General features: G+C 42.4%; 2 protein-coding genes across 2 annotated transcripts in view; one reads left to right on the forward strand and one right to left on the reverse strand.

The window, feature by feature from the left end:
* On the forward strand, positions 1-16,781 carry sh3bp1 (SH3-domain binding protein 1). The gene is given in 19 exon segments (XM_061705501.1): positions 1-308; positions 2,252-2,294; positions 2,403-2,507; positions 2,716-2,792; positions 3,523-3,634; positions 6,392-6,463; positions 6,526-6,618; positions 6,702-6,770; positions 7,249-7,339; positions 7,415-7,518; positions 7,520-7,552; positions 7,632-7,743; positions 8,108-8,189; positions 8,751-8,831; positions 9,553-9,666; positions 9,744-9,841; positions 10,678-10,825; positions 10,982-11,289; positions 13,015-16,781. Coding segments are annotated over 19 exon segments (2,067 nt in total). The 5' UTR covers positions 1-258; the 3' UTR covers positions 13,290-16,781.
* The window catches only part of cdc42ep1a (CDC42 effector protein (Rho GTPase binding) 1a), a 23,807-nt gene continuing 12,077 nt past the window's right edge, over positions 8,533-20,262 (reverse strand). Inside the window, exon 3 of the mRNA XM_061705502.1 lies at positions 8,533-16,140. Within this exon, the coding sequence (XP_061561486.1) occupies positions 15,458-16,140 (683 nt within the window). The 3' untranslated portion in view covers positions 8,533-15,457. The remainder of the gene's footprint in view (positions 16,141-20,262) is intronic.

A 20,262-nucleotide genomic window follows, 5' to 3' on the forward strand; every position in this document is an offset into this window, starting at 1 on the left:
AACACGGCGACGCAATGTAGTTGAAAGCAAGTAAAAGCAACCTTTTACAATTCAAATGAGAGAAGAGGAGGAAAAAAAACAAAACAAAACAAAAATCCGGCTCTTCCCGCTCACATTGCATCCGTGCAACTTCCTCATTAAGCGTGTCAGAGCTCGAGGGAGCGCATCTGAAACGAGAACTAAAAGAGAAAAAGGCAGAAGCACGCCATAAAGTAGCATTGTAGGAGGTCAGCCGCTGCGGAGGAGACCGCAGCCACCATGCTCCGACAGTCTCTGAGCATTCTGAAGCAGCTTGGATCTTCGGCAAAGTAAGTCGCTTTTGTCGTCAAGTGTCGCTCCAGTCATTTCAATTGAATGCTTATTTGAATTCACGGGTATTTGTGTACTGATGAGGCGATGGAAGTAGTGACTCACACTCAATGCGGTTAGAAGAAGAAATCGTGGAACTATATAAGCGCTGTTTTTTTGTTTGTTTTTGCTTTCATAATGGAATCAAACAATATACAGCAACAGGCCACAACATCGGGTACACCTGCACAATCACTGATTTCCAAAGTTGCAATGGTAATAATGCTTAGTTTGGATTGCCGCTGTTATTTAATTGAACAATGTCATGTTTATGAAGGACGGGCGAGTGCTGTACCTGTTATCTGGATCGGGCTGTTACTTACCTTATTTCCAGGTATCGGGTACTTGTGAATGCTGCAGATACCAGCCATTGTTACTTGAGGCAAAAATAAATAAAAGAAAAACAAGTCTGGCATCGAGTGAGTCCTCCTCGCCAGTAGTTGGCGCTACGCTGGCAGTTTGACACATTGGCGAACCATCCTGTGTGTCAGAAAGGTCCGTGTTAATTGGAACTACTAAACGTACTAATGGTATTCGTATTGTGTATCGGTGAGTACTCAAGAGAGTATACACGTACTAGTATCAGACTGGAAAAAAAGTGGTATCGAATATCCCAAATGTTTATTATCGCTGCGACTGACTGGCGACCAGTCCAGGGTGTACCCGGCCTGTCGCCCGATATTAGCTGGGATGGGCTCCAGCTCACCCTAGTGAAGACAAGCGGTATCGAAAACGGATGGCTCAGTGATTACGATCTAGGATTTGTTTCAGCATACAAACCGGCATGCGACATGGCACGGTTTGTGTTATTTGTGTCACTGTCTCTCCGTCTGACACATCCTGAACGAAACGGCGGTGAACCGCTGTCATAGCTAAGTAATACACTGTTCTTTTGTACAAAGGAAGTCATGGCACGCTATGCTATTCTAAACGGCTGGCTGTATATTCCCTTTTCTATATTGTCACTTTTCCTCTTTAAGAGTGGATGATTCTGAAAAGTGAAGTTTAAAAAAGGGAACTGCTCATAGCTTCAAGCTGTTGTCATACATGATGTGAGCTAAGGTGTCACACTTTTATAGTACAGCAGAGATGGAAAGAAGCTTTTAATGGTTCAGACACGGGAGCGAATCGAAGCAAACAGCATGGTGGCAATGTTTTGTTTTTTTGTTTTAGTTACTTGTCAGTTAGGCCTCGGGATGTCCTAAATTTGCATTACAACGTCAAACTAAGGGCTCAAAATGGAAGAAAACAGTTTTTGTTAGACACGGCAACATTGCGCACAGTTTAAACATTAAGATTGCGCTTGAGTGTAAGAAAATCAAAAAACTGTACTCAAAACATTATTGCATTTTGCTCATCAAAGTTGAATAAAAATTGTACTTCAATGTTTGAAAATGTTATTTCTAAATGATTAAATGCAAATGTAGTGCATTTATAAATTAAGTACAACTGAAATGTATGAAACAAATGTATGTTAGTGGATTTAAAAAAAAAAAAAAAAAAAAGCCACAATAACATTCTGCACAGTTTGAACATTTAATTCCATTTAATTCTTTTTCGCAGACTGGTGGTACTCATACTACACTTTGAGAATCACTGGCATAGTCGTTCTACCGGTGTGCTCAAGTATGTCAACTAGTGCGCTCAATTGTCATAATAGTGAGGACAGAGAGTGTACTAGTACATGGACAAGTCAGCGCACGAGTAGGATATCGAATAAATGCTCCAGCAGCTTTCCATACATACGGTACAGCCATTCACATTCACATCTGTGGGAAATATAATTCAATTGTTATCGCTAACATGATGATGATGATGATGAATATCATTATCTTTGTTCTTATGTTAAATTTGTGAAATGAAATGTATCATATTATATGAGTCCTTTATTAAACATTTGCAGGTCGCAAGATGTCAGCGAGCTTCTACACACGGACCTGGTTGTGGTGAGGAAAATAAACACATTTTAAGAAGTCATTTTGCTCGGCATATTTGAGTCAGTCCAATTCGGCGTCGTGGCGTACGCTATGTTTTTCTGTTTGATGAAAATGAAGGTGGAGCAGCGGGTGGAGCCAGCCAAGAGAGCAGCACAGATGCTCCACAAGAAGCTGCAAGGCTGCATGCAGAGTCAGACAGGGCCAGATGCCGAAAGACGGATGGTACTTAAATTACGTCGCTTCCTCCCCAGGCCATGACATCAAACTTTGCATCCGTTGTGTGCTCACCACCAGTATTTGGTACTTTGCCCTTCAGTGGGGACTCAGCTGACTTAAAATCCACCTCTTAATGCCACCGTTGTCATGTCGCAATTACAGAAACCGTCAACCACCACCGGTCACCACGTTGCCTTTGTGTGTTTCTCCGCAGAAGAAGCTGCCTCTCATGCTGCTGTCAATCAGCATGGCGGAAAGCTTCAAAGACTTTGATGCTGACTCCTCCATCAGGTGAGCCCCTCTCAACATGTCACGTTGAGTCATGTGATCAGCTCCTGACTGGTGTTTTCAGTTCTGCATCAAATAGGAAGAGAGACAGACCGCCCTCGGCATGTGATTAATCCCACGCATCTAAATGCATTTGAAACTATAACAGTAAAAGTGAAACACGCTTTGTCTGATAACGGGGCAGTATGGTGATTCTAGTGGATAGCTCATCTGCCTCGCAGTTCACAGTATCGCGGTTTGAATCTCGGCTCTGGCCTTCCTGTGTGGGGTTTGCGTGTTTTAGTGGGTTTTTTTCTCTCGGTACTCCAGCATCCGCCCACATTCATGTTCCTCTCACATCCACATGTTAGCTTCGTTGTATTGCCCATAGATGTGAATGTGAGTGGTTCTTTGTCTATCTGTGCCCTGCGATTGGCTAGCTACAGTCCGGGGTGGACCCCGCCCCTTGCTCAATCTAATCAGCTGCGATAGTCTCCATCTCAGCCTAATGACGACAAGCGTTTAATAAAGACTGCAAAACACCAAGAGTTGTCGCTCTCGTGTGATCCTTAAGAGAAAGCCGAAAATGTACAGCATAGGCTCGGAAGGCATTCGGCAAGGTCTTTTGATCGACACGGCATCCGCTGTCCCGCTCATAGTTAACAGGAGCTACCTCATAACTCATTGCGTGTATACAATATGTGCACGTGTGTGTGTGTGCGTGTGTCTGCGTGTGTCTGTGTTTGTGTGGCAGGAAGGTGCTGGAGATGTGTTGTTTCATGGAGAAGAAGTTGGCCAGCCTGCTGGCAGACTTTGAGATCAAAGTGGAGAAGGAAGTTTTGGAGCCACTGAATAAACTTGGCGAGGTGAATATATATATATATATATATATATATTTCGCAATGGTGACCTGGAAAACAAGGCAGCAAAAGTTTAACGTCAAGTACAAGTCAATCACATGCGAGATAGCATTACATCAATTATCCACACAACAAATGAGTATGACTGCATAAATGGTAGACGAGACATTAAACCAGTAAGCCATCAACAGATCGCTGCTACCTTTAGTGTGAAACTAGCCAGAGATCAGAATCAGAATCAGAATCATCTTTATTTGCCAAGTATGTCCAAAACACACAAGGAATTTGTCTCCGGTAGTTGGAGCCGCTCTAGTACAACAGACAGTCAATTTACAGAACACTTTGGAGACATAAAGACATTGACAAAAACAATTGTGCAAAAAGATGCAGAGTCCTCTAGCACTTAGAGCAGTTCGAATGACTAATATTGCAATAGTCCGGTGCAATGACCATTGTGCAAAGGGCGCCGAGACTTCAAGGAGTGTATGCGCTTTAAAGTGACGAGTAGTGCGATCATCTGGGACAATGATGGTTGTGCAAATGTTACAGATACTCCTCAATCAGTGTGCAAATGGAGCAGATGCTACTCTGGCATGAGTGGCCAGTATATGCAACTAGTGCAGCATGGCGAGACAACTACAGTGAGTGCACGAGTAATCCATAATTGGCCCCACAGAAATGTGACAACAAACTCAAGTCAAAAAAATTCCAGCTTGTTGTAATGGAATTATAGGTTAGGTGTTTAAGAAGTTGATCGCAAGAGGGAAGAAGCTGTTGGAATGTCTGCTAGTTCTAGTTTGCGTTGATCGGTAGCGCCGACCTGAGGGAAGGAGCCGGAAGAGCCGGTGACCGGGGTGCAGACGGTCCGAGAGGATTTTGCACGCCCTTGTCTTAGTTCTGGCAGCGTGCAAGTCCTCAATGGTGGGTAGGGGGGTACCGACAATCCTTTCAGCAGTTTTGATTGTCCGTCGCAGTCGGAGTTTGTCCTTTTTTGTAGCAGCACCAAACCAGACTGTGATGGAAGAACACAGGACCGATTCGATGACCGCTGTGGAGAACTGTCTCAGCAGCTCCGGTGGCAGGCCGTGCTTTCTCAGAAGCCGCAGGAAGTACATCCTCTGCTGGGCCTTTTTGAGGACGGAGTTGATGTTGGTCGCCCACTTCAGGTCCTGAGAGATTGTAATTCCCAGGAACTCGAAGGTCTCGACGGTTGACACAAGGCAGCTGGACAACGTGAGGGGCAGCTGTGGCGAAGGATGCCTCCTCAAGTCCACGATCATCTCTACCGTCTTGAGCGTGTTCAGCTCCAGGTTGTGTCGGCCGCATCACAGCTCCAGCCGCTCCGCTTCCTGTCGATATGCAGACTCGTCACCGTCCTTGATGAGGCCGATGACAGCGGTGTCATCTGCAAACTTCAGGAGCTTGACATTCGGGTTCGCTGAGGTGCAGTCGTTCGTGTAGCGAGAGAAGAGCAGCGGAAAGAGGACACAACCTTGGGGCGCCCCAGTGCTGATGCTGCGTGTGGATGAGGTGGCCTCCCCCAGCCTGACCTGCTGTGTCCTGCCCGTCAGAAAGCTGTAAATCCATTGGCAGATGGCAGGTGAGACGCTGAGCTGGAGAAGCTTGGTTGAAAGGAGTTCAGGGATGATGGTGTTGAACGCTGAGCTGAAGTCCACGAACAGGATCCTCGCGTAGGTCCCTGCACTGTCGAGGTGTTCTAGGATGAAGTGCAGTCCCATGTTGACTGCATCATCTGCAGACCTGTTTGTTCGCTTGGTAGGCAAACTGCAGGGGGTCCAGCAGGGGACCTGTGACACTCTTGAGGTGGTCCAGCACGAGACGTACAAAGGACTTCATGACCACAGATGTCAAAGCGACAGGCCTGTAGTCATTCAGACCAGAGATTGCAGGTTTCTTGGGGACTGGAATGATGGTGGAGCGTTTGAAACAGGATGGAACTTCGCACGTTTCCAAAGATCTGTTGAAGATCTGAGTGAAGACTGGAGCGAGCTGGTCCGCGCAGACTTTGAGGCAGGATGGTGACACATGGTCCGGGCCTGCCGCTTTGTTAATCTTCTGTTGTTTGAAGATGCGTCTCACATCCTGTTCATGGATGGTTAACGCAGAAGTCAGAGGTGCGGTTGTGGTCGCGGGTGCGGCCGGGTGGGTGTGTGGAGTGAAACTGTCCTTTTCAAATCTGCAATAGAAGGTCTTCAAGTCGTTGGCTAGTGTGCTATTGTTCTCAGCTTGGGGGGATCGTCACTTGTAATTAGTCAGCGATTGGAATGCACGCCAGACTGATTTCGAGTCGTTCGCGCTAAACTGTTTTTCCAACTTTGCTGCATAGTTCCTCTTTGCAATGTTAATTTCTTTAGTCAGCTGGTTTCTAGCTCGATTATACAGGGCCCTGTCCCCGCTCTGATATGCATCTTCCTTAGCTTGGCGAAGCTGCTTAAGTTTAGCAGTGAACCACGGCTTGTTGTTGTTGAATGTCCGAAATGATTTTGTTGGTACACAAACCTCTTCACAGAAAACTGATATAGGATGTGACAGTGTCCGTATATTCATCGAAGATTGAGTTTGGTTCGGAGGTCAGTCCGTACAGAAGGTGTACATTTCTATTCTTTAAAGGTAACGGATTATGAAAACACTTACTTTGAATTTGAATGAAATGTTTAATGTCTCATGTATTGTCTGTTTACGCACAGTACATTAAACCTCAGGTTCCCATCATGACTTCCTTCCTTCCTGTTCTTCTTTAAGGAAGAATTGCCAGAGATTCTCAAAAACAAGAAGCACTTTGCAAGGCTTCATACAGACTGGAACAATGCTCGTCTCAGGTGGGCTCACCTTTGAACTGATTTGTGCTCAAGTTGTGAATGATACGAACTCTGAACCTCAGGAGCCAGGGCAGCACCGGTCCACAGGCCAAGCAGGACGGTCTCAAGGAGGAGGAGGAAGAAGCTCTGAGGAAGTTGGAGATCATCAAGGCACCGGCATTGATCCTTCATCACGACTCTCGCACGTCACTGAGGGTCGAACATTGAACTGTATGTTTCTCTTGTCTTTACAGAATCAGTATTCAGCAGATCTGTATCACTTTGCGACCAAAGAAGACAGCTACGCAAGCTACTTCATTCGCGTACGTTGTACTTCGACTCGTTAAAAAACTTCTATGCATGTTTGGCAATGCAGTGAGCCCCCGTTTATCGCGGAGGATATGTTCCAGACCGACCCACAACCGGTGAATAGCCGTGATGTAGGAGCCATGTATACATTTCTTGAATATATATCTACCCTTCCCACATGCTTTAAAAAAACATTTAAAAAGTGTCTTTTAATAAGTTTAAAATATTCCTTTTCTTTCTCTCCAGCAGTTTCCCAAATAAGAGGATAAGCATTCTCACTTCAAGCTGTTTCTCACTCCCAGTTGAAGTTCACTGTAAAACTGACACATAAAGCAAAAGAGAATCGACGATTGTATAGTTAAACACACATCTGACGAAAGTTCGCTAGCTTAATGCTAAAATAAAATATGAAATGCCATAGACAGGCATAGCTGTTACGAGAATTGTAAATTGGGGGAACACTGTAATGTCTACTTGTTCCTGTCACTGAAGCTTTTGGAGCTGCAAGCAGAATACCACAAAAAATCACACGAGTTCCTGGATAAAAATATCAACGAACTCAAGGAGAATCACAGCCAGAAAGGTAAGTGTGTGCATTTATTTGCCGCACGGGCTTGTCCTTGAGTTGACCTTGCTCTACATATGCGATGAGCTACAGGGCCGCCAGCAAACCCCTTCGGACCGAAGGTTTTCGGCGAGCCTCTTGCCTCTCATCTGCTTCAGAGCAAACGGGAAATCGCAGCACCCATTCAAGAATGTGTTCCACATGCTGCTCAGGACAGGGATGAGAGAAGAGGTCAAACATTTTTAGTAGCCGATCGTATCATCGGCATAAAAGCTGAAAGCATTTCTGCTCTCGCGCGCGCGTCCTCCAGGGTCTGTTTCGTCTCACGGCGGCCGCCTCGGTGGTGAAGAGGCTCAAGACTTGCATGGATCAGGGGACGGTCGATCACAGTGAGTTCCGCATGGACCCTCACGCTGTGGCCGGTAAGCTTATGTGCCTGCCTGCCTGCCTGCCTGCCTGCCTGCCTGCCTGTCTGTCTGTCTGTCTGTCTGTCTGTCTATCTATCTATCTATCTATCTATCTATCTATCTATCTATCTATCTATCTATCTATCTATCTATCTATCTATCTATCTATCTATCTATCTATCTATCTATCCATCCATCCATCCATCCATCCATCCATCCACCCACCCACCCACCCAAAACCACAATTTTTTTTAAAATTCCTTTTGTCTGTACTACAACAACTCAATTCTGTTCTTCCACACATCATATGCATAATTTCTATCATGCAACACTAAAAAGGATGTTAAGTGTATGTTTTCATGTCAAATTACTCCAATAGGAGCTCTGAAGTGTTACCTGAGAGAACTTCCTGAACCACTACTGACCTTTGAACTGTACAAAGACTGGTTCAAAGCAGCCGGGTGTGTATAAACTCCACTCGACACTCAATTTTTGTTGGATGCACAGATTAGCATTAACGTTAGCAAACAGCGTTAGCTTCCGATGAGCAACACATACTTAACTGCTCGGAGAAATTGTTGATGCGGGGCGCCTGGCGGGTAGTTGTGTTTGGCAACCTGTCTGCAGTATGCGCCACATACACAGATCTGCATACTAATTGAGATTGCTGATAAATTGCTGACTTCTGGAGGGAAAATGCAATCCACCCATCGCACTCGCTTCATTAGACTTTGGGCTGCACTCAATATGCACCCGACTAACTGTGTCCCGAGTCGTCAAGGTAACAAAATCTGTACTTGCCATTGACCCAGCAGTGGCGCGGGCATTACTGTCGCTCACTTGCATAAGACAGAGCTTGCCCCTCAAAACAAGCTAATTTCAGCAGGACCAAAATGAGGGTGTTTAAAGTGTGGTAATTCTTGATTTATTTGGGTCTCGTTTTGTTAAGACACCTGGGGCCTGCTTGGAATGGTGGGAAAAAAAGCACATCATGCCTTTATGTGTGAATGCTTTATTCACAGTGAAAAAGACTGTACAGAAAAGCTGGAGCAGTTCCGAATACTACTGAAGAAACTACCGCCTGAAAACTATAACAACCTCAGGTGGGGAATTATTTGCCTTTTATAATCATTAACTTACAGTAAACAAACAGCTGTCTTGTTCCCTTTTTTCTTTGGTTTTCTCTAACAGTCACACATGTGCAATGTGTGTGTCATTTTGAAAATGTCATCATGTGCATGGGGGGGGGGAAATCACAAGCAAGTGTTGTTGTGGTATGTCAGGGGAAGCCAGACTACCCAGCAAAAAGAACATGCAAACGCCGCACAGGAAGGCCAAAGCCAAAATTTGAAACATGAACCTTAGAATTGTGAGGCAGACATGTTAACCACTAGATCACCACGCTGATATTTCTGATGACAGATAAATCTTTGAAATATGGAATAATCCACAAAATTAATCAGCCCTGTTATGTTGCAGGTCAAATTGACTTGTAAAAATATAGACACATTGTTTAAAAATGAAGAATAAACTAAAGGAGTAGGATTAAAAAAACATCTGCTGGCATTATTTTATCTTTTTATTGATTTAGATTTTATTATAGATGTATTTTTATATAATTTTTTTTTTTATTTTAGAAAAAGCGAATGCACTGGGTCACATTGACTCATGAAACAAACATACTGTAACAAGAGATGTATAAATTAAACAAAATCTGTTGGGACCAAAAATGGTTCCCAGGTCATGTGTCTGTATGTACAAAATGTATATCAGTAGGTTTTGTTTAGGTCTGCTCTCATGTAGCATTTGATAATATATTTTCAGGTACCTAGTTCAGTTCTTGTCGCTGCTGTCCGAGCACCAGGCTGCAAACAAGATGACGCCCGGTAACATCGCCATCGTCCTGGGGCCCAACCTCCTCTGGCCGCAAGCCGAGGGGTAACTACAGGTGTCCAACCACACACAGTCTACCCGTCACCATTCTCATCCCGTCTCCTTGTTCTCTTCCTATTTAGGGAGATCACTCTGTTTGACATGGCGTCCGCCTCCTCGGTGCAGGTGGTGACAGTTATTGAGCCTCTCATTCAACACAGCGCCGTGCTCTTCCCTGAAGGTATGCACCTCTAATAACCACCAATTGTAGCTCTGATTATTAAAAATACTTGCAGTTCACTTACTTCTGCTGCTACACTGATAATAAAGGCCCCGCTTTAATTAACACCGTCTTAGTAGTATTCATTCAACAATGTTTGTCATTGTGGTTGGACTTTTTAATATTTTGGTCCCTCTCATGGAGCCACACTCAAGCCCAAAGTTATTCATACCCAAAATTTGTGTGTGTGTGTATATATATATATATATAAATATATATATATATATATCAGACTTGGGTGTGATCAGTAAAAAATTAACCAAAAATTATGATTAGCCACAACTAATTCATGATTTAATAGGGAGGATAATTACATTTTCCACACAGAGCCAAGTAACTGTGAATAGTTTTTTTTTCCCCTTAATAAATGAAATCACAATTGAGAAACAGCATTTTTAGTTCACTTGGGTTATATATGTCTAATATTTACATTTGTTTGATGATCCTAAACATTAAAGCGGTGTAAACTATGCAAAAATCTAAGAATTTGAGAAGGGAGCCAATATTTTTTTCATGGCACTGAACTACAGCTATCTTGAAGATGTATTCCACTTACCTAACGGATTGAAACGACGACTGTAGTCCTATTAGCTTTACTACTGGATCCAACTCTCGTTTTAGATCACATTAGATTGTGTTAGTGTACCTACATTTCTGGCGTGTGAGTATTTTCTTTCCAGTTTAAAGCCACTGACTGAAGTATGTCAGTGAAAACAAAGACACGCGAGACTCTGATGACAATAGATGAGGAGGAGGTTATACAATAAATGTATCTATTGTTGTAAATGTTTGTTCAGAGGTATCCTTTGAGATTCCGGAGCTTCCCAAGGTCCAAGATGACCGGTCTAAGATCTCAGAACAAGCGCCACTGAGCAGAACAGTCTCCACTTCCTCCACAGCCTCCTCCTCTTCAACTTATCATCTCCCTTGCTCCAAGACGAGCAGGTATCGCCTCAGAAATTGCGCTAATTGCTGTGGCTGAAACAAAATGTGCATTCTTCCCATGTGCACGAGTTGTGAAGCATCCTTATGTCTCTCGAAAGGCGCTAAATAAATCAAAGTTTTTATTATTATTTTAAAATACACTTTTTCTGCTTGTAGTGTATCCTCTGAGGATTGCGTCAGTGTCACCGCCGTGAAATCCGAGAGACGCCAAGCGTGGGCTGCTTCTGCACACGAGGCCGCAACCACGACCCAAAAAGACACGACGACACTCAGCAGCTCACCCACCGCAAGAACCGGCTTGCTGCCAATCCAGAACCCGATCCCACATCCCAGAACCGCAGGGTCCAACCCAGGACACAGCAGGGAGCCCGTCCAGAAGCAGTGCTCGGAGCAGTTGGAGCCCATTTCGGAGCCCCCTCCCGTCTCACCGAAAGCAGTTGTGACGATCAGCAAACCAAACAAACGTGAGTCAAAACATTCTAGACATCTCCAGAGCAGGGCTGGACAAACATTCGTGCTCAAGGGCAACATTAGAAATTTTAAAACAGACAGACGTGTGGGGGTAAAATGTGTATGTCAGCTAAGTAAAAGATTTTATTTTAAATAATACATTACAATAGTTAATATTTGGGGAAATGAAATAATAATTCATCCATCCATCCATTTTCTGAGCCGCTTCTCCTCAGTAGGGTCGCGGGTGAGCTGGAGCCTATCCCAGCTATCATCGGGCAGGAGGCGGGGTACACCCTGAACTGGTTGCCAGCCAATCGCAAAATAATAATTCTATATTTATTACATTATTGTGTATAATTGATTTAGAGTTATGTATTATTAACTAATTAAAAATACTCATTTAAAAACAGTTTACATTTTTTTTTTTTACAAAAATCCTATTTAATAAACCAATTTCAGGAGAAAACGGCAAAATGAATACAACAAATATCACAGGACTATTGATAATCAAAATCGCAGGTGTCAAGCTCAAAGCCCGCCAAATCATTTTATAATTTGTCGACTTTCATGATTCTTGCTAAAATCTGTACCAATATTTACCAATTGTCATAAGTAATAAATGTTGAGATATTGCAAAAGCATATATTTGTTACCAAACCCCTTTTTACAGTCATTTGAACAACAGCTAAACCAACTATTATGCTTGACTTCTGATTTCAAAACTAGTTGTCCATCAATTTGTTGTGTATATGTTATAATATGATCAGCCCCTCTGAGGGAAATCGTAACTACAACGTGGCCCATGACAAAAATGAGTTTGACACCCCTGATAAATGTTCGGTGGGCCGCATTAAAGAGCGAAGCGGGGCGTATGTGGCGGCCTGCCTATACATTGCCCACAACTGCTCTCCAGTGATCATTTGCAATTTGAAATGTTTGTTGACATGTTCAGAACCGCTACAGTGACCCAGAATCCACAATCATATTTCTTTCACTGGTTGCTGTTGTTGTTGAGCACAGAGATCGAGTTCAACCCATTTTTCATGTTTCTCTATTGTGCAAAGTCTTGACATCCACAGTGTTTTCCTCTCACAAGTGAAGTGAGTGCAAGTCTACGAGGGGAAGATAAATACACGTCTCATGTTTTAAGGAAACAGGAAGTTGCGCACTACCCACCAAGATAACACCCACTCGGGTCACGCGTCATCTCGCATATTGTTCAAACCACGACGGGATGTGCCCTTCAGCTCGCAGTACTTTCCCTCAAGTACTGCCTTTTACTTCATTTGGTGTCATCACAGCTCTTTTGCAAGGTGTTCTACATCTCTTGTGTAGCAAAATAAGGCCATATTATAGGCCGTGCTATATTGGACATATCTCTCGTTGTAGAAGCACGATGCCTGCCTCACAGTCGAGGGGTTCTGCGCTCCAATCTCTCCTTGCCCGCCGTTGTCTAAAAATATGCTTCTTAGGTTAATTAATTTTCCAGAGGTGATTGTGCGCATCAATGGTTGTTTGTCAATATGTGCCCGGTACCTCTCCTCTTGCCCAAACTTGATGGATGGATGTTATGATATTTTGAATTAATGCCCCTATTAGTGTGTCAATACAAATAGAGCAATATTATTTTTATCGAGGCAGAATTTCCAAATTTGCAATCTAGACGTGCTTGTATGAGCAGGTAACCTCAGAAATTGTCCATTCAGCTCACAATCTGTACACTCTCTTATATGCAGCAAAGAGGAGCATCAGTGTGAGAAAAGCCAATGAAACTAACGAGCCGTTGACAGTTCACTACAGCAAGACCAAAGCGCCGGTGCCGCCAAAGCCGCGGGCCCCTCCGGCACCCGCAGCGACAGACGGGAACCAGGTGACACGTCCGCCACCTCCAACTCGGCCGGTTGGTCTCAAAAAGCCGCCGATTAAAAAGTCTGGACTTAAAGCCCCCAGTTGCCCTCCGCCGCTTCCGCCTGCGTTACAGTCCGAACAGGCTCCTTCAATAGCACAGTAAGATGAGAGCCACACTATATGGACCAAAGCTTTGACACACAGTCAATGTTTAATTGGCATAAATCCTCGTACCAAGACATTGTGAGCAATTCTATGCTTCCGACTCATGGAAACACTTGCCCTTTCATGTAAGGTCCATCAAGGCAATGTTGGCTTAAGTGTGGAAGAACATGATAAACCTCAACCCCACCAAGCACCTTTTGGTATGAGCTCAGGACCAACATGATCTCACGGGTGTTCTTCTGGATAAATGGACAAACATTAACTTTTCACTTTTATATTAACTTCCATTCCATTCCAATAGGAAGGTGTAATGATGAAGAGACCCAATACTTTTGTTCACAGTGTGTGTTTGCGTAATGTAAGCTTAGCTTGCCATTTGTCCAAATTCTTTCACTGGAAAACTGTATTTATTCTTCACCCACTGCAGTCATGTTTTCCAGAGAGCAAATAAAACCACACGTGCAAGATAAACGTCATTTCCAAGCATATAATAATAATATGAATATTTACTATGCTTTTTGATGGTTGTGACCTTACGATACAAAGTCCCCAAATGATAGCATTTTTATTTCCAATTATTGGAATTGACATACAGTATAAGGTGGGACTGCACTGTGTTCTGAAGGTGCTAGTAAGTACAGTACATGTTTATAGGGGAGTCAGATGATATTTTCATGGACATTTGAAGGCAATAACGTAGATATTATAATTTGTCTATTAAAAAAACAGAAGTCCTCGTTAAAGGTGCACAGGGTTTATACAAAATGTCTGCAGCATTAAAGGAACGATTACATAGTACAGCCTATACTGTAGTTGATAACACCAAATACTGGTGTTATTGGTCATATTTCTCAATTTATGTCATGCGATAACACTGTATAAAAATCCACAAGATTTTAAGGCTCGCTTACCATTCTCATTCATGTCAAGGTAAGTCTTCACTAAAATGACTTTAAATGTTCTTGACTGAAGTTAAACCTGAGACACATGACATGAGTATGCTGAGTATGCGGACCAACCTCCAGGAACCTTCTATTTTGTATCCATGTCTGTTATTGATGGCTGTTTTGAGAGGCCATCTCAGTGCAGCGAGCACAGCACACATACTGCTAGATTGTCGTCCTCTCATACAGGAGGAAGTATTGAGTATAAAGTGAATGGCAGGACCTCTTCATTGAGTAACATTCGCGTTTCCTCTTTTGCTTAATCCTCTGTGGAAGTGTTGTTTGGTTCGAGCCTCAGTTCAACACAGTACTCCCAAAAAGTTTGGGATATAGGGCTTTCGGGTGACATTTCAGAATAGACCTAAAATGCACTATAAGGTGAACATAATTTGACTTCCTCTAACCTTTTGATGTCAGCTCCTTGTTAGAGTACAGCAACTTGCGCAACAAGTAGTGAACTATTGAACGGTTGGACATTCAAAAACATTTAGAGGGCAAATTAAGATTTAGGAGGGGCAAATTAAAAAATAGCAGATATCCGCAAGTAATTGATACCCATCAAAAGGTTTATAATCGCCTACAGGTGCCACAAGATGGTGGCAAAGCACTACTTTTGTCAAAATTGAGCTCCTCAATCAACTTCAACATATTTCCTTTTTCACCAAGAAACCACAAAATGGCGACAAGCACTACTTTTGTTCCATTGAAGGGCCTCAGTCAACTTCAACATAGTTCCTTGGCACCAAGATGCCACAAAATGGCATCAAAGCACTACTTTTGTCGAAATGAGGCTCCTCAATGAACTTCAACATAGTTCATTGGCACCAAGATACTACAAGATGGCACCAAAATAATGCTTTTATTACTTCGGCCTGAGCACATAAACAGTGAATAGTGAGTTACAGCGACTTGGAGGGGGTTCATTTTGAGTGCATTTTACCTTCATCCTGCAATGTCACCCGCAGGCTGAATATCCTGAACTTTACGTGAATAGTGTGTATTGAAAATATGCGAGTCCTCATTTTAGATCCATTTGTTGCAAAAATGAATTATTGAATTATTATCAGTGGGAAAAAATGGGGATCCAATATCATGAACCTTAAAGAATAATATCCTGTTTTCTGTTTGAGTTTCATTGTTGATAGTTTGCTTATTGGATTAGAATTACAGAAAAATCACATCGTATATTTGCTAATGATTTTTAGTTTCATGTGAAAACAGCTCAGACTTTGATTTCATCATCATCATCATCTGTGTAGCTGTAGGATATTTTCTTCATCATCTCTGAATCGACCGGCTCCATCCTGTTGTGACCACCGTAATGGCGTGCGAGCACATCCGCGGCACTCTGGAAGCGCTCACTTTCCATTCTCACTGCTAATTTCGCTCGCTCGGGTGCGACTTCCTTCAGCGCGTCAGGTAGTTTCGCGGTCATCCCGACTCCGTTCACCTCATTGGCGCTCCCCTCGTCGTCATCCCATTCCGCCCCCTGTGGACCCTTCCCGCCTGCGCAGTCCTCTCTCAGCAGGGAGTCCACATAAGAGATAGTAGCCGAGTCCATCTCGGATCCTTCATTGGCGAGCCCTGACGGCGACCCCGTCTCGTCTCTCTCCCAGGTGTGACTGTCGCCGTCCAGTAGGCCGAACACCTCGCTCATGAGGGAGGGGCCCAGGTCAAAGTTGAAGGTGTCCAGGGAGGTGAGGGAGGCGAAGGAGCTGGAAAAGGCGGTTGATTTGGGGTCCAAGGTCACAACGGCAGAAGAGCGGGTGGTCAAGATGGCGTCGGAGGGGTCGGTCAGAGAGCCGCGATGCACGTTGGTCAAGTACGGGACGGGGTTGGAGATGGAGGGCTGTTGACGCTCAGAGCGGGACAGACGAGGGAGTGTAACGAAGCCAGACTCCAAACCTGAAGAGGACACACACATTACACTGATACTTCATATTAGGTCAAAAGATTATTATTATTATTAATTATTTTTTTTAAATTTATTTATTTTAATTGCAATTTGTTAGTGGCATCATGCTCTGAGATCGTTAACATTAAAACGTAACATTATTTATAATAAAAATACGTTTTTCGACATAGCGCTGTCGCTTGGTCGATTATTATTTTTTTGTCTTGAGATACAAGCCAAAAAATTAAGATACACGTGCACTTCACTCCCCTAACGCTAGATGGAGGCACCAAACTTCACGACAACCGGCCACCATCAATTAAGACAACCCCACAGAAGACCAAAGAAGGACAATACATGAGATAACAGTCATGCTTTGTCCTTGCATTTTGTGTTTGCAGGTTATGTGGAGAGCAAATGTTACTACTGTGTGTTTTTATACAGTACAGTACTTTTGAGTGTCATCTTCTAAACACTTATACACATTTTCACATTGCTCAATGACTCTCCATACTCATGTTTTTTATGTCCTAAATGTGTATTGTGTCTCAGTGGCTGTTTGTTGCCATACTAGAGTGGCTCCAACTATCAGAGACAAATTCCTTGTGTGTCTTGTAACATACTTGGCCAATAAATCTGATTCTGACTGCGATTCTGATAACAATTCAGTTAATATTGACTCTTAGTGAAGAAATTCACACATATGCAGATCTATGATGATTTACAGCTTTGTTCTGACTCATGGTGGAAGGCTATAGGCAGTGGACCCCCGCATTCCCTAGATTCAGATGAATTCAGATTAATCTAGGCACTGATTTTTTAAAATTATAATTTCTTTTTCAATTTGAATTTCTCCACACTCTCAGACATGCACTCACACTCTTGCAGGACTGTCACAATTTATCCAGTATATCCAACAGGGGGCACTATAAACCATATCTCGCAATATACTTAGAATCTCCCAACTTCAATAGTTTCCTCTAGGTCTAACTGTAAATCTAGTAAAAGCCCCTCCCAGACATATACATATTGATTAAAGGCACATCAAATTGTGTGATATATTCTAAACACTATAATTATCACTTGACAAGACTGAAGGAAAAAAAACAACACTTAAAAAAAAAAAAAACATTCCATGACATTTAATGTCATGGATGTACGAACCTACTCTATTAATATTACCTTATAATCATTTGAGACAGACACTAAACAGAACATGTGCCATGTTTGCATTATGGAATTATATATATATTTTTTTATGCGGGATTAATGTGTATCACACACACCGGTAAGGTCTGTTAATATGGGTCAGTCAAAGACAGACTCCCAACAGTTTATTGCCTGCCCTGTCTGGATGTCTGCCTTTTATCAATGCAAGAGCTGCTGATAATCTGCCAAAGTGACACATAAAGGCATCTGGGGTAAATCTGTCAAAATCACTGAATAGACCTGATGGATGATTTACTACATACAGCCCTGCACACGGTCGCCAAGTCTTCACAGGGTTTGCAGCGGGGACCCTGCGTTAACTCGTTTGACCCGCACTTGTGTTTCACTGTGTTTAGCAAGCGGGATTTATCGTTTCGTCCCGTCGTAATCATAGGGATTACTCTGGTTGGATTTGGTTGTGTGCCTATGACACTTGGAATTTCCAGTGAAGATACACTAGCTTTTTGAAAACGGTGTCTCTCAGATCTTCACTTCTTGTGAGAAAACAAATCAATCTATCATAAACTAGAATGACTCTCAGGAGAGTTCCCTCATTGTTCAGTTCAGAACCTCTGGACAACAAACCAACCAAAGTGGCCCCGCATTAACTACTTAAAAAATGTAATCAAATGTTGTGAATATGGCTTTCGAACTAAACTGGACATGTGTTTCGAGAGCAGTGCTTCCCAACATTTATTGAGCCAAGGCACATATTTTACATTAGACACAACTCTCATGGCACACCACAAAACAACAATGTCACAAAAAGTGGATTCACGTTAGCTATGTACCTTCTGCCTTCTAGTGGAAGGTCATTGTTCTGCCTGTCACTATATGCCGCTGGCATAGATAGAGGAACAAAGATACATTTATGTTTTTTAAAACATTTTCTTTCAGTTCAATGTGAAGAATCACTGAATTAAATATTCAAACTGTGCATAACGTTAGTCTTAAACTTCTTTCTTTCTTTTTTTTTACGCCAGTATAGTGCATTTGTTAAATACATGTATTTAACTTTTAAATTCTATACATTTCCATTTTGTTTTCAAACATTTATTTGGGTACATTTTTGATGACCATTTCTGATGTTTTAATGATGGTCACAATGGACTTGGAGAGCTAGGTATTTTTTAAGGCGGTACGTGACGTAAAAAATTGAAGAACCACGGTTTTAAAGGAAGTACCTTTCTTCACTTTAAGCTCTGTGGTACTCAACAAATCCTGCAGGGAAACACTTGGCCTTTCAGCAGCTCACTGCTCCACAATGTCCATCTTAATGCGTTGGAATTATGTGCTGACACCACAAAAACACAGTAAATGGAAATTCAATTGGGGTCATTTTATTGTGGTGGACCCAAACGGTCTGGTTGAACAGCTCAGCACAGTGGGTGATGCTGATGTTATTTCAATGTGCAAGCGTGTGTTGCTGGGAGGCAGGTAGCGGCGCTGGATGGCTGCAACGCACACACGACTGCAGCAGGAGATCTGTTTTCACCATTTTGAGCCTTAACCTCACCAGACCCCGACAGTATTCACACCTTGTAAAACTGCATTTTGAAAGAGTGAATTTCAAAAAGCTATCTTTCCAGTAAATCCAGACAGTCTGGCATTGTTATTAATGTGCGGACAGGTCAATTTAACATAATATAATCACTTAATTTAGTGTACACTGTCATTTCATGGTCTGCTTGTGGCCGGGAAGATGAATCCAGTGACTTGATTTGAACCGGATTGCTGCAAACAGATGCCTGCTGCGTGAGTCATCAATGCTGATGAGAGCCCAGAGAATCAACCGCAAAATCAAAACAGTCAGCAGATGTTAAAATGTTCAAGAGAGCAGAGGGAAATTTTTCTTAATAGTTTGTTGTCTTTCCCGTAATCTGAGCCACTGTTAATGTTGAATATTGACTTGGAAAAAAAGCAGTACAATGGAACCTCTCGGCCAACCACCCCTGAGGTTTGGAATTTGACCAATATTTTGGGGGTAAATGCCTCCGAAGTCACATGACTGTAACATCTATGCTAATTTCTGTTAGCTCGTCTATTGCGTTTGGCATTATATATTAGCATTAAGCTAGCAGACTTGTTGTTTCTGTTTTTTTTTGGGCAAAATTATGTGGTTTGGTTTGTTTAATTCTATTTTGTTTAATGTGTTAAGTTTTACAGTAAAAGTTTGAAGCAAGCATGCTTTACCTCTTATTTAGATAACTGCCAACAAGTCTTGTTTGTTTCCTCAAAGTGACACTTTAAAAAGTGTGTTTTGACAAGTTTAAGTGTGTTTTCATAAGTTTACTTGTGTTAAAAGCGCGTGAGAGCGGAAAAACTATTAAATGTTTTGTAATATGGTGGCTCTCTGCAAATTTTCACCTATCACGGGTGGGTCTGGAATATACTGTATCTTCCCAAAAAGTAACCAAGCTGATATTTAAATAAGACTCCAGCGTCACCATATCCTTCGACGAATGTTATCGAAATTAAATTGTTTCACTATCAAGAGCAGCTTGCTTCTTTTTTACACGAAAATTAAGAATGTTTGAAAGTGAAATGCGGAAGATCCATCTGCAACACTTTGCATTACGTCCTCCCTATTCATCATTAAACCTAAGACTGTTTTATTGTTTTGTTTTTAAAATTGAGAGTTTTTAAACTTCTTTTTACATTTTTACAACCTTAACTATGTGAAAATTTTACTTAAGACATTGCCTGTACATTTAATAAAAGTTTGACCATGGAACACATTATTATTTCTAATGGGAAAAATTCTTTTCAAAACCAAATAAATTATAGGCACACCAACTATTGACCATAGGGGTTCTACATTGTAAGGCCCGACTGATTAATAGGCCGGCCGTTATTAGCCTTTTTCAAATTGGCATAAATTGGCCAATTTTTCTCTCTCTTGTAAATTTGAACAAATACTAAAG

The sequence above is a fragment of the Phycodurus eques genome, chromosome 19, assembly GCF_024500275.1.
Source record: "Phycodurus eques isolate BA_2022a chromosome 19, UOR_Pequ_1.1, whole genome shotgun sequence".
Lineage (NCBI taxonomy): Eukaryota > Metazoa > Chordata > Actinopteri > Syngnathiformes > Syngnathidae > Phycodurus > Phycodurus eques.